Source organism: Spea bombifrons, chromosome 12 (genome assembly GCF_027358695.1).
Source record: "Spea bombifrons isolate aSpeBom1 chromosome 12, aSpeBom1.2.pri, whole genome shotgun sequence".
NCBI classification, from domain to species: Eukaryota; Metazoa; Chordata; class Amphibia; order Anura; family Pelobatidae; genus Spea; species Spea bombifrons.
This window is the reverse complement of record NC_071098.1, coordinates 23,253,609-23,265,815: the sequence shown is the minus strand read 5'-3', so window position 1 is coordinate 23,265,815 and position 12,207 is coordinate 23,253,609. Positions and strand designations below refer to the sequence as shown.

At 43.4% G+C, this 12,207-nt stretch overlaps 1 protein-coding gene across 1 annotated transcript; it reads left to right on the top strand.

The window, feature by feature from the left end:
* The first annotated feature begins 5,231 nt into the window (after window positions 1–5,231).
* Window positions 5,232–11,496, top strand: KDELR1 (KDEL endoplasmic reticulum protein retention receptor 1). The gene is made up of 5 exons (XM_053451883.1): window positions 5,232–5,457; window positions 8,869–8,969; window positions 9,363–9,521; window positions 10,024–10,276; window positions 11,153–11,496. Exons 1-5 carry the CDS (start codon window positions 5,367–5,369, stop codon window positions 11,185–11,187), a joined length of 639 nt encoding a protein of 212 aa, XP_053307858.1. The 5' UTR covers window positions 5,232–5,366; the 3' UTR covers window positions 11,188–11,496.
* The last annotated feature ends 711 nt before the right edge of the window (window positions 11,497–12,207 follow it).

Sequence of the window (12,207 nt, the reverse complement as noted above, 5' to 3'; positions counted from 1 at the left end):
ACCATATTAAACCTCCTTTAATTTTAATATATTGCACTATTATTGTGTTTATTTTCTTCCCTTATGTATATGCGCTCCACGGTTTGCTGTTCGATTTTGTATACACTTTGAGGATGAGTGTCGTTGGTAGCTGCTTACATTTGGGAAGTATTACGTTTATTATTATTTACTTCACACGTGGAATTTAGGTTTTTTTCGCTTTCTTAATGTACCTTATGTACTGGTTAATGCACCGTGGGTGCTGCAGGCTTTTGCCCCACATTTAAGACAACCCTGGCGCGTCTTGATCGGCCACTTCAGTGGGTGACCGCACAGCCATTTAATTTAGGTTCAGGGCGGCTTGGAGGGCCATCTGATGACATAAGTGAGGCCGCTACATACATGACATATACGGCTACACACTTGAGAGATATGAAGATCTGTTTGTGTGTTTGCATGTATGTATGTTAGAGGATAATGCCTAGGGGCCCCCAAAGGGTCTTAACTCCAGTACTGGTCTATGAACAACTATTTCCTTTTGCGTTTAGATGATGAGAAGTAGTAAAACACAGGAGAGATAGAATTGCTTTTTATCTGCAATCAGATTCTGTGTTTCTGAGTTCCTGGATAGCTGTAATTCTTTATAAAAGAGACATTACTTTTCAGTTAACCTGAATTGCATCAAACTGTAAAGAGTTACAAAATTCATTAAGTATCTCCATCCTGCGATCAAAGATATCACAAGAAATAATGCTCTGCAGATTTCGAAACAGCAACTGCATGTGGAACAATCTCTACATGACATGAATGATACCTCTCAAAACAGAGGGGTATCCCAAGTTAGGCTGCAGGGGGGGAAGTATAGGTTTCCCTTACCAGATGATCACATACCCCACCAACAGAGCCCAACACCATTTATTATGCTGTGTTAAACTTCAGTTTCCTATTATTCTCCCTATGCCCTGGCTGATGGTAGCCATTACAGGGCAGAACTTGCACCAGTAAGACTTGCAAACAGAATAAGATTGAAACATGAAGAAGAACAAGTAAACTAGGGATTCATATTTGGGGAGCCATCAAAGAATGGAAAGGGGAAATTATTAAAGTATATTTGGCTTCCATCTCTTGTGTGACATTAGCCTCTACAGCCGTAACTAGGGCTTTAACCGCCTCCGGCAGGACTGGAAGCGCGAGGGGGAGCAGTGGTATTGCCCACATTAGGGGCAGCTGCTCCTCTTGCCCCATGAAAGTTACAGCCCTGTGAGCCTTTAAAACCCCCACAAAAATCTCGTCCTATCAGTTCATCTGATGCATCTCTTCAGTAGACTAGGTGTTGTGTGATGTTAGCAATTTATAAACATCCTCTACATTTTGGGCTGGTTCCTTGTGGTTCTAGCATGTACCTAGAAGTAATCGGTGATGTAGGAAAATAATGGTAAGGGGCTTAATACAAGCTTCACCCACATTTTACATTTTTTGGTTGCTTTTCCCCTGTTTTCATGTTCCACACATTTTTCTAGACCTATCACATACAATAACTTAAAATTAAAAAAAAAAATTTAAGTACGGGCATGTTGAGAACGAACACATTCTTGCAAATATTTTCGGCTCTATTTATTTTCTTATTCTAACAGCTGATACAAGGAAAAGTCTCTTTCTTGTTTTACTTAAAATGGATTTTCCACGAATTAACAGACATTTTCTATGTTCTTGGAAAATGTAAAACCTAAATGTTAGTCCCCCCTGGGAGCTATAGCATACAAAATAATCAATGGGGATTCATGCGGCATTGAAAGGACTGATTATCAGTGCACTAATGAACCAAAATCTGTGTCGGACATAAAAAAAAATATATTTTTTTTTCAAAGTTTCAAAATGCTTTGGAAAAATGATGAATAAAACAGAACAAAAATAGAAATTAATCCGTGTTTCTGATATGTGCGGGATGACATTAGCAACTTATGAAGCTATAGATGATAGAGATATTTTTCTCATGGGAGAAATGCGGACCTGAAAAGAAAATGCTTCTCAAACAGTGCTAGTTCTAGTTATTTGCTAATTAAATAGACTTAGTTTACAGATCTGTTTGCAATTTAAATAATTGTTTCTGCCAAGCCTGCACACTTATGGAACATCTCAACACAAATCCACAACATATCACCACTGGCATATTTACTTTGGGCCCTAGCATAGATCTGACCCATGGGACTGCTCTCTAGTTGCCCCTTCCCCAAGCTCTTTCCTCACTGCTGATGATGTCAGATTCCCCCATGCTCCATGTTTTATAGACACCCGGTAGAGTCTGTGGCGACGTGACACTTTGCTCTATAATGTAAATGGGCCAGTTGGGGATATCAGAGATCTTTCTTGAGCAGCGGTGCATCGGTGGGGTCTGATCACCCAAGATGGAGACCTGCCCCCCCCCCCTAGTTTTCCAGCAGAGGGACTGCTGCCCCTGAACATGCCACCCTAGGCCATTATGGAAAAAAATACACTGTGGCATATCACGAATGTCTACGTTTGTGGAATTAAAATAATTGCTAAACACCCTGGTGGCTATTTGTGGAATTGCAAGAAAAATGTAATGGAAGGTAAATAACTCACTGAAGCTGGGGTTGGGCATTAAAAACACAAGGGAAGTCTTGTATATAAGCATGAGAGGGAGAGGTTAGAACAGAGGATTAAGATGACCAAAGAGATCTAGTAGGTCTGTATTTGGAGATAACTGGGGAGATGTAGGTAGGGAACAACTATGAAGGCATTAGTATGAGTCAGGAATTTAAATCCTAAATCTTGTAGACAGCCAGTGATTGACAGAGGGGAGAGGTGTTAGAACTAAAGTCAACCCATAATGTACACAGAGAAAATATGGGAGCAGCTTCTAAAGTAAATAAGAAAAAATATTAAACGCAACGGAGCCCAAGAATGAAGGCATTTTGTACAATAAGGCCTTCTGCATGGATTCTGCATCAGGGTCTTAATATGAGATCTCTCAGTCCATACTGGTTGGAGTGGTACATTGTTAGAACCTTTTAACAGTACTACATCTGTGATTGTGTCTGTGCATAATAAAAGTGTAAGTGCGCATCCCAGTTCTCCAACAAGAACACTTAAAGGGACACTCCAGCCATCATATGCACTTTAATGCATCTGGTAGCTAGCTCAAATTTCCAATTACTGCAAAGGTACGGCGGATTCTGCAGAATACTGCATACAAATTGCACTTTACAATGTCGCACTTTGCATCGCCACTTAAAACACGGTTAATTTTTGTCTAACAGTCATGCACATTAAAAATAACCAACACATTAAATTCTCATGAGGCTCAGCCAGACATACTACTTCCATGATGCTGGCTGAGCATCATGGGAAGTGCAGTTAACGGTAGATAAAGCTATATATGCTAGCTGTGAACTACAATTTCCATAATTATTAGCCAGCCAGGTCTCCACCATGATGCTGGCTGAGCATCATTGGAAGAGTAGTCCACAGCAGCAGATGTGAGCCTCCCTCCCAGGACCCTTATACACACACCTGCCCATAAAATACACATATACACATACACACTTCCCTGACACACACCTGCTCATACACTGCCCTGACACATGACTGACCATTAACATGCCTACACACATACGCTGCCTTTTGACACACCTGCCCATGCACACTGGCTTTACACACACACCTACCCATTAACACGCATTTACACATAACACTGCCCTTACACACACCTGCCCATACACACTGCCTTTAGACACACCTGCCCATAAACACATATGTTCATATACACACACTGCCCATACATGCTGCCTTTACACATTCCTGCCCATAAACACACATATACACATACACCTCCCTTACACACGCACATCCACTGCCTTTACACACACACACACCTGCCCATAAACACGCACATTCACATAAACTGCCTTTACACACACACACCTACCCATAAACACACATACACATATACACACACACATATATATATATACTCCCCTTTCTCCCCATCTTTTACCTTTCCCATCCTCCACCCTGACGTGGGAGCGTGAGGTCTGTCACTCCAGGCCTCTGCTTTAGTGCTCCCTCATCACTATATGGCAGCTATTGAGGCGCGTAGTGAGTAGGGAGCACGGAAGCAGAGGTCTTTAGTGACAGACCTCGCGTTCCCTAATGTTGGGCCGGCTAGAGGGAGATTGAGATCTCCCCAACCAGTCCTGCAGCTGCCGATGGGGCGGCTGTGCGCCCCCTGGCAGCTTCGCCCGAGGTGAGTGCCTCTCTTGCCTCACCCTTCCAAACGGACCTGGCATAGCAGGACAGAGTCCCAAAATCTGGACTATCTCACCCAAATCGGGATAGTTGGGGGGGGGGCGTGCATTTGCAATCACCCCTTTGCTATCACCCAAGCTATTTTCCGTGATGGAAATGTCTTCTACTGAGCACTGGTATATGATGTCATATCTCAGTGTTCAGCACTGAAGCCGCACACAATGCAATGGATCACTGAAACAGGTCTGTGGGAACAGGCCTCGTGCTCCCAACACAGGACTTAAGAAAAGTAAGAGTGGGGGAGAACGATAGTGGAGGGATAAAGATATAAGAAAAGAGGGAGATAAGGAGAAAGGGGAGAGATAATGAGGATAGACAGATAAAGGGAAAACATATATGAGATGAAGAGAAATGAAAGATATAATGAGGAAGGGGATAGATGGGCAGAAAGGAAAAACATACTGAGATAGGGGAGAGAGTGTATTTGTGTTGAGAAGGTTAGTGTGTATGCATGAGTGTATTATCTCAGACTCCAGAGAGCACAGGTGTGTCAGAGCCAGACTGAGAGGAGATCTAAGACTCTCAGAATAGACCACTTTGGGCACAAACCGGGTGCTGGGTAAATCCTGTGTCTGTGTGTAATCTGCGAGCTGGGGCAAGGCCTGTGGGTGCAATCTGGGTGTTGGGGCAAATCCTGTGTGTGCAACGTGAGTGCCAGAGTAAGCCTTTGGGGTGCGAGACTTGTGATCTATGCTGTTGTTGAAGGTTTCCATGCATTATAGGCAGTGGTGCAGACAACGCGGGGCTGCAGCACTCAGGGTAAGCGTGTATTACTGATTATAAATGGTGTGTGACAGGAAAAAAAGTAAGAGCAGATCCCAGGGCAGAGGCAGCTCTCATCACTGTATGCAGCCTGTGAATGGCTCCAGTAGGGGCAGTAGTGAAGGCAGCAGTGAAGGCAGCTCCACATCTGCTCCCCTCCCCTCTGGAATCCTCCCCTCCTCCCACCCGAGGCCTAGCCGATCACTCACTCCTGCCTTCACTAACGACACTTTCTAAAGGAAAATAAAGGATTAAATAAAACCCGATCCACTGACTCCGCGCCCGAATCTGTCACCATGAATGTCTTTAGGTTCCTTGGGGACATTTCCCATCTCTCGGCCATCATCATCCTGCTGCTGAAGATCTGGAAAACCAGGTCCTGCGCCGGTAAGAACAAGTGGGGGTGGGGGGGCAAAACGCCTAAATAAAGTGCACGGTACCCCAAAAACCTCCCCATAGAACGGATCATACATGTGGGGTTAGACTGTTACATGTGTGCTTCGTATGGACGCCTCCGATCCGGTTTAGTCGCAAGCAGTGATCGGTGGTCGATATTTATACTAAATGTTTGTAAATAGCTGAGAAGTAGAATGTTTATAAATAGTTTGATTGTTAGGATGCAGCTTCAGGGTATGAATGAAGCCAAGGTTTCTGTGAGTGGCCCCTTTATATATCTGATGGTGGTGGTATCAGGGCATGCTTTGTTTAACCCATTCAGGTCTCTCTATCTCCCGAACCCCCCTCCCTCCAGTGGGTGTCCAGTGACCCCCCCCCCCTTTTATATGGTGCTGTTTGCCGGTCTCATGGAGAGGCTGCGCTGATCCGGGATCTGATTTAGTTCGGGGGGTGGGGGTGGGGAAATCACGGTAAGATGGTGACGTGGAAGTTCGTGGGTGAGATAAAATCAAATACGTTTGACGCCAATGAAGTCTGGTCACGGGTAATGGGTTTTATACACCCTGTGAGTCTACTTGGTATGGTCCAACTTTTGTTCACTATGGCTATTGCTCACTATTATGATGGTGCAAACTTGTGGGACCCTACTGTACCTAACACTGTCTTAAAAGAGAATAAAGGATACGAGAGCCTCTGATAACATTCTCAATATTCAGACTACGCCGAGGGGTCCATTCTCTAAAAGAAGAGTTGGAAGAAAGTTTGCAGGACAGTAGTTTTAACTCTTTCACGTCACTATTTGTTATGAAGCACCAACATCAGCAAGTTTCTCCAGGAAGAAGGGCTGAGACTTTGGAGCAATCTGACTGATATGAACCATACCTTATACACTGACCTCCAAGGTATAGAAAAGTCAAGAATTTGAAACTGTAGGAGAAGAAATGTTAGAACAAGAGGTCATAGTCTAAATCTAGAGGGTCAGAGGCTTAGATTTAATGTAAGGAAGTTGTACTTTATTGAAAGGGTGGTAGATAAATGGAAGAGTCTCCCAGCAGAAGTGGTAGAGGGAATATAGTGAGGGAATTTAATCATGCATGGGATAGCTAAATGGCTCCTGAGTCTAAGACAAGACCAATGACTGATTAAGGTCAGGAGGAATGGTTACTATCTGCCCTTTTATATTTTTCTGTACCTCTCCTGCACAACGCTCTCTTTAGTGAATAATCCCCAGAGACACATAATTTGAAAGCAGAGAACCGGTTACACATTTTACGGGCGTCACACCTATGGCAGTGACTTTATTGTGTTTATTGCCACATCTAACGCACGTCTGAGTGTGACCCAGGCATATTTTATTTAATGGCAGAGCAGAAACATTGTGTCCATCTATTCTGACATTCTTTGTGCTGCTAACACCTCAGAACATATTTGGTCCTTGGTCTTCCATCTGCCATTTCTGCTGGCAGGCTCTCCCATTTATCTACCACACTTTAAACAAACAACATCCTGACATTACAGCTGAGCCCCGTAACTTATGTGGCCTAGATCCAATAAAGTACAAGTCATACAGCAGTAACAACAAAGAAAAAAAAGGCAAAATATATAGAAATATACTAAATTTGTGGAATCCTTTTTATGTATTTGAAGGTGACTTCTCATCCAGCCCAAGCCCCTGTGTTTAGGCTTCTTCCGGAAGGTTCCTTCTAGCAATTAACATCACTCCTTGCTTTCTTCACTACGGCGCTGTATAGGAATTTTAGACGCATAGCAAGTCATGCAAACTCTAAACGTTATGCAGCTGTGAATCTTATGAGATTTTTTTTCCATAAAACGTTCCCACTAGTGTCTGAGAACCGTAATTTGGCATTATTTACAGAAGAATGGCTTAAAGTAGTGGAAACTATTCCCGATCTACAAGGTTCATGAATATAAAAGCAGTAGTGTGCATCTGATATATTCCATTCCAAGGCTAGGGATATGTATACATGTGTGTATGTACAGTAACATGTTCTTGGATAATCTAGAACTCACACGTTCTAGATTATTATTTGTCACGTCCAGCCATCTATGTCACATTCTGTGCAGTCTTACTTCCTGATCATGCAATGAGTGTGGTGGATAAGTGGAACGGTCTCCCAGCAGAAGTGGGAGAGGCTAACACAGTGAGGGAATTTAAACATGGATGGGATAAACAATGACTATGCTGAGACCAAGATCTGAATAATGTTTGAGTCTTTACATCGGTAAGTATGGGCAGACTAGGCGGGTCTGGTACAGGCTGATATAAAAACCTCTATACTCGAAGAATTTCTCTATAGCCAGAGGATCACGTATTCATTTTATTTTGGCCATATTTCCTTTAGTGTGTCGCACCGTAAAAGAGAATTGTATATGGACTGCGTATGAATTATCATTCTGATGCGCACTTCAGTTGACATAACATTATAAATATGAATTACGGCTCGGGTTCACTCATACTAAGTACATGAGCTGAATAACGACGGGTGCGGTGGGAATCATTAAATGCAGAAGACATGAATGACAGGCAGCAGGAGGAACCATTGATGAATGCCCATGGGATATCGGAGTTCTAGCTTTATGTGATAGGAGTCCATCAGAAGAGTACGATCTGTTCCAGATAGTTTGTTTCCACTCAGGTTGTTGCACTTAATTTGACTTAATTAGGGAATTTAATCTTGCATGTAGTTTGGAAACTTGTCCTCATCGTGATCATAAAAAAAATGTAACACACCGGTGCAGACTAATGAGTTAAATCAGCAGAATGTATAAAATAAATGCTACATGCATCATGCGAAGAGAGGTGAAATAAACCTGTCTGACATTTTATTTTTCTCCACAATGCATTAAAGGATTTATTGAGATACTGGAGTGGTTTAGAAACAGTGCTGGGATTTTCCTACGCCCTCTTCTATGTATTATGTTCAAAATAATATTATTATTATTGTTTTATATAGCGCCATCATATTCCACAGTGCTGTACAAATAAAATCACAGAACTCTGACCCCTTACAACCACCCCTAGTCTCCTTCAACTAGAAGACCTTCAAGCAATATCCCCTTTATGGGGTCAGAAATTGGCAGGCTGTCCAATCAGAGCAGCGCAGAGGGAACATATTAACCAATAGTAAAGTTTTCAACAAGAAACTACATGGTACTAAACGGTACATTATTTTATTATAGGAATGAGTTTATTTAACACGCATACAAGAGCAGTACCTAATAACGTAAGTATTTCAGAAAGCGTCTAGGTGGAACAGCACCTTTAATCCACAATACCCCCTCTCTGACAATATTTGCCTCGCTTCTATGCGCGGTTTGATGTTAAACATAATATTTGCAATATGATTCCTATAATAATGGCAAACGTCTTTCCTTTTCCAGGTATCTCCGGGAAGAGTCAGATCCTTTTTGCAGTTGTATTCACTACTCGATACCTAGACCTGTTTACAAATTTCATTTCTCTTTACAATACGTCAATGAAGGTGAGCATTTAAAAAAAAAGACGGGTATACAAATTCTAAATCGATGTTTTCATAATATGTGTGAGGTTTTTATAAGACCCACCCGTGCGTATGTGCAGAAAGCGCTTACATCGATGGGAGCATTTTCCTGCCAGTGATTGGTTGCTTTAAGCAGCCAAACTTGGGTAGACCCAAGAGGTAATATGCTGCAGCTTCTACTAAAGGTAAGTGTCTAAAAAAATGTATAGTACTTTTGTTGATGACCTGGATGATGTGGAGCTTCGGGGGCAGGTTATCTAATTACATTGTTGCTTCCACATACCATCTCACCAGCAGCCCTTTGTCAATCGTAAATGGTTTTGTGTTTCTTGTATTCGCAGTGTAATTATTTTTGTTGTGTTTTACCGTTCATAGATGGTGTATATCGCTAGTTCTTATGCTACAGTATGGATGATCTACAGCAAATTCAAAGCTACGTATGATGGAAACCATGATACCTTCCGCGTGGAATTCCTTATGGTTCCTACAGCCATCCTGGCCTTTCTTGTTAACCATGACTTTAGTCCCCTGGAGGTAAGCAAACATAACCAGTATCGGCCTGTGAGACAGCTAATCATGTATCTTACCTGCTGTAGATAACAACTCATCATATATATATACCTGGGAGCTTCTGGGCTCCGGCTACCCAGAGCCTACCCTTGCGGGGCGTGACTAGGACTGCCCGCTGACGTCGGTGGGAGCAGTCCCAGGAAACACCCCCATCTAAAGGGGAAATGGGTGGGGAGCGGGGCCCGTCAAGACCCTGCTCACGCAACCCGGAAGGATTCGGGTGTTGACCTGGAGAACAGGAGAAGCGGTGCTTCAACTGGAGTTCTCTGGGTCAAACCCAGAGAGTTCCCAGGTATGATCATGTAGTGTGATGAGGTCCTCAGTACTTATGCCTTAAGTATGTTGGGTTTTTTGAATAGTGTTCACTGGGTATGTGCCGAATTCTAGCTTTGTTTTGAATAATAAATGAATGATTATAAAGTATTTGGTTTCTGATGTCTCCGTATGCCTTTTATTTATTGGGCAGATTCTGTGGACCTTCTCTATCTACCTGGAGTCTGTTGCCATATTGCCCCAGCTGTTTATGGTTAGTAAGACTGGTGAAGCAGAGACCATCACTAGCCACTACCTCTTTGCTTTGGGTATCTACCGCACCCTGTATCTCTTCAACTGGATATGGCGCTACTACTTTGAGGGATTCTTTGATCTCATTGCCATTGTTGCTGGGCTGGTACAGACCATACTCTACTGCGACTTCTTTTACCTGTACATTACCAAAGGTAAGAGGAAACATGGCTGGGGTTTATTATATGACATTGCATGCATTGAGATTTTAAACTTCATATATACCAAAGGATTTAGGAAATATTCTCTGACTGTGCATAACAATTGCATTATTGGTGGCTTTTAAGTAAAGAATGTAAAATAGTGTGTAGTGAACGTCGTTATTCATTATAAAAATGCCATGCAGGTGTTTCCGATGAGGAAAAAAAATTACTTAACAAGAAAAAAAAAAAAACAAGATGCAAAAAAACCTCGCCGAAATAAATTTGCAGTAATAATTCGTGAATAAGAGCTAAATAATATGTAGTCTTGTTTAAAAACAAAGTGACTAAACTGATCACCTACATCTGCATTTGAGTAAATACATACATATATCGCCTTAATACATCCAGCAGGGTGCCAAATCCGATAAAGCAAAATGAGAAAAATCTGCCTTGTAAACGCCCTGTGTTTCTCAAGTCTACGGTCTGAAGCGCTTTCTAATTTTCTGGGTTTCACCTGGAGTCTCCGGGTGGAACACCGCTTCCCCAGGGCCTCGGGTTATTGTCTTTGCTTTCTAAATAGGGGCGTGGTGTTTGATCACGCCCACTTCTGCCTATTTCCCATTTGCTCAAAGTCTAGTAACTCTGCCAATTGCACAGCTAGCTCCGCCCCCTTGTAACGGCCGCACAATCTTCCTGCCTCCTATAAGAAGCGGGAGAAGGGGAAATATGGACCCTGTGAAGTTCTCAGGTGTAGCAGTAAGCATTACAACTCATCAGCAGTGATACTTTCCTAAAATAGTCTCAATTAGCAGTGTCTACTTGAAAATAATGTTTATATTTGTTTATGGAAAAAAAGTAATTTTACTTAATGTTGTCTTCTGTCTGCAGTTTTAAAGGGGAAGAAGCTCAGCTTGCCGGCATAAGAAGATACAGCACCCAGAGTGCCCTCTTCTGTAGTTTGAACTCTTTCAGCCCACTGAGCTTAGTGGATGATGCAGATACGAGGAAGCTCATCAGTAAAATTACAAACTCCAAGGCCTAACGAACCAACGGTGAATAAGAGCAGCCCTTCACTGTCCGTTATTCCAGAAGGGATCCAAAGGGAAAGAGATTTCCAGAAGAATATATTGTTATCAAGCTTTCCTTCAACGCTATTCTTACAGAAATTAATCTTTTGACAAAAAGTCTTTTAAGTTTTGGGCCTAAAATAAATTTTCCATTTTTTTTTTCTACATCTTCTTCTCTTTGATTACCGTATTTATCGGCGTATAACACGCACTCCCATTTTTGAACAAAAAAACTGAACAAAAAAAACTTCATCAGAATCACTGCTATCTGGGAAACCACACACACACAGTAAGACACACACACACTCAGACACACACACCCTAACCCCCCTTCTCAGGATCTCCCCTCTCTCTCCCTAACCCCATCCCGGTCACTTACCTTCAACTCCTGTGTTGGAAGCGTGAGGCGTTTGTCTCGGGTGCCGGCGCTTCACTGCTGAGCGCCGGCACCCGAGACAAACGCCTCACGCTTCCAACACAAGAGTTGAAGCGCTGAGGCAGGCGGCGGCGGCAGGCGGCGGAGGCTGAGGCAGGCAGCAGGCGGCGGAGGCTGAGGCAGGCGGCGGCGGCTGAGGCAGGCGGCGGAGGCTGAGGCAGGCGGCGGGCGGCTGAGGCTGAGGCAGGCGGCTGAGGCAGGCGGCGGCGACCGCCAGCAGAGGAGTCCTGGATTTCTGTCAGTCAGGGGGGCCCGAGAGTTGCCGAGCGGTCGTCTTCAGCAACCGCTCGGCACCCCTTGGGCCCCCCCTGACTGGCAGAACTCCAGGGCCCGGTCGCAGTTGCGACCCCGGTAGTTCCGCCACTGGCTCTAGGATTTATCGGCGTATAACACGCAGGTAGGATTTCAGCTTCAAATTTTAGTTAAAAAAGTGCGTGTTA

Coding starts and splice junctions, on each gene's coding strand:
- KDELR1 (XM_053451883.1), top strand. CDS start 5,367: ATGAATGTCTTTAGGTTCCTTGGGGACATTTCCCATCTCTCGGCCATC. Junction 5,458..8,868: donor GAAAACCAGGTCCTGCGCCG/GTAAGAACAAGT, acceptor TTCCTTTTCCAG/GTATCTCCGGGAAGAGTCAG. Junction 10,277..11,152: donor TTACCTGTACATTACCAAAG/GTAAGAGGAAAC, acceptor TTCTGTCTGCAG/TTTTAAAGGGGAAGAAGCTC.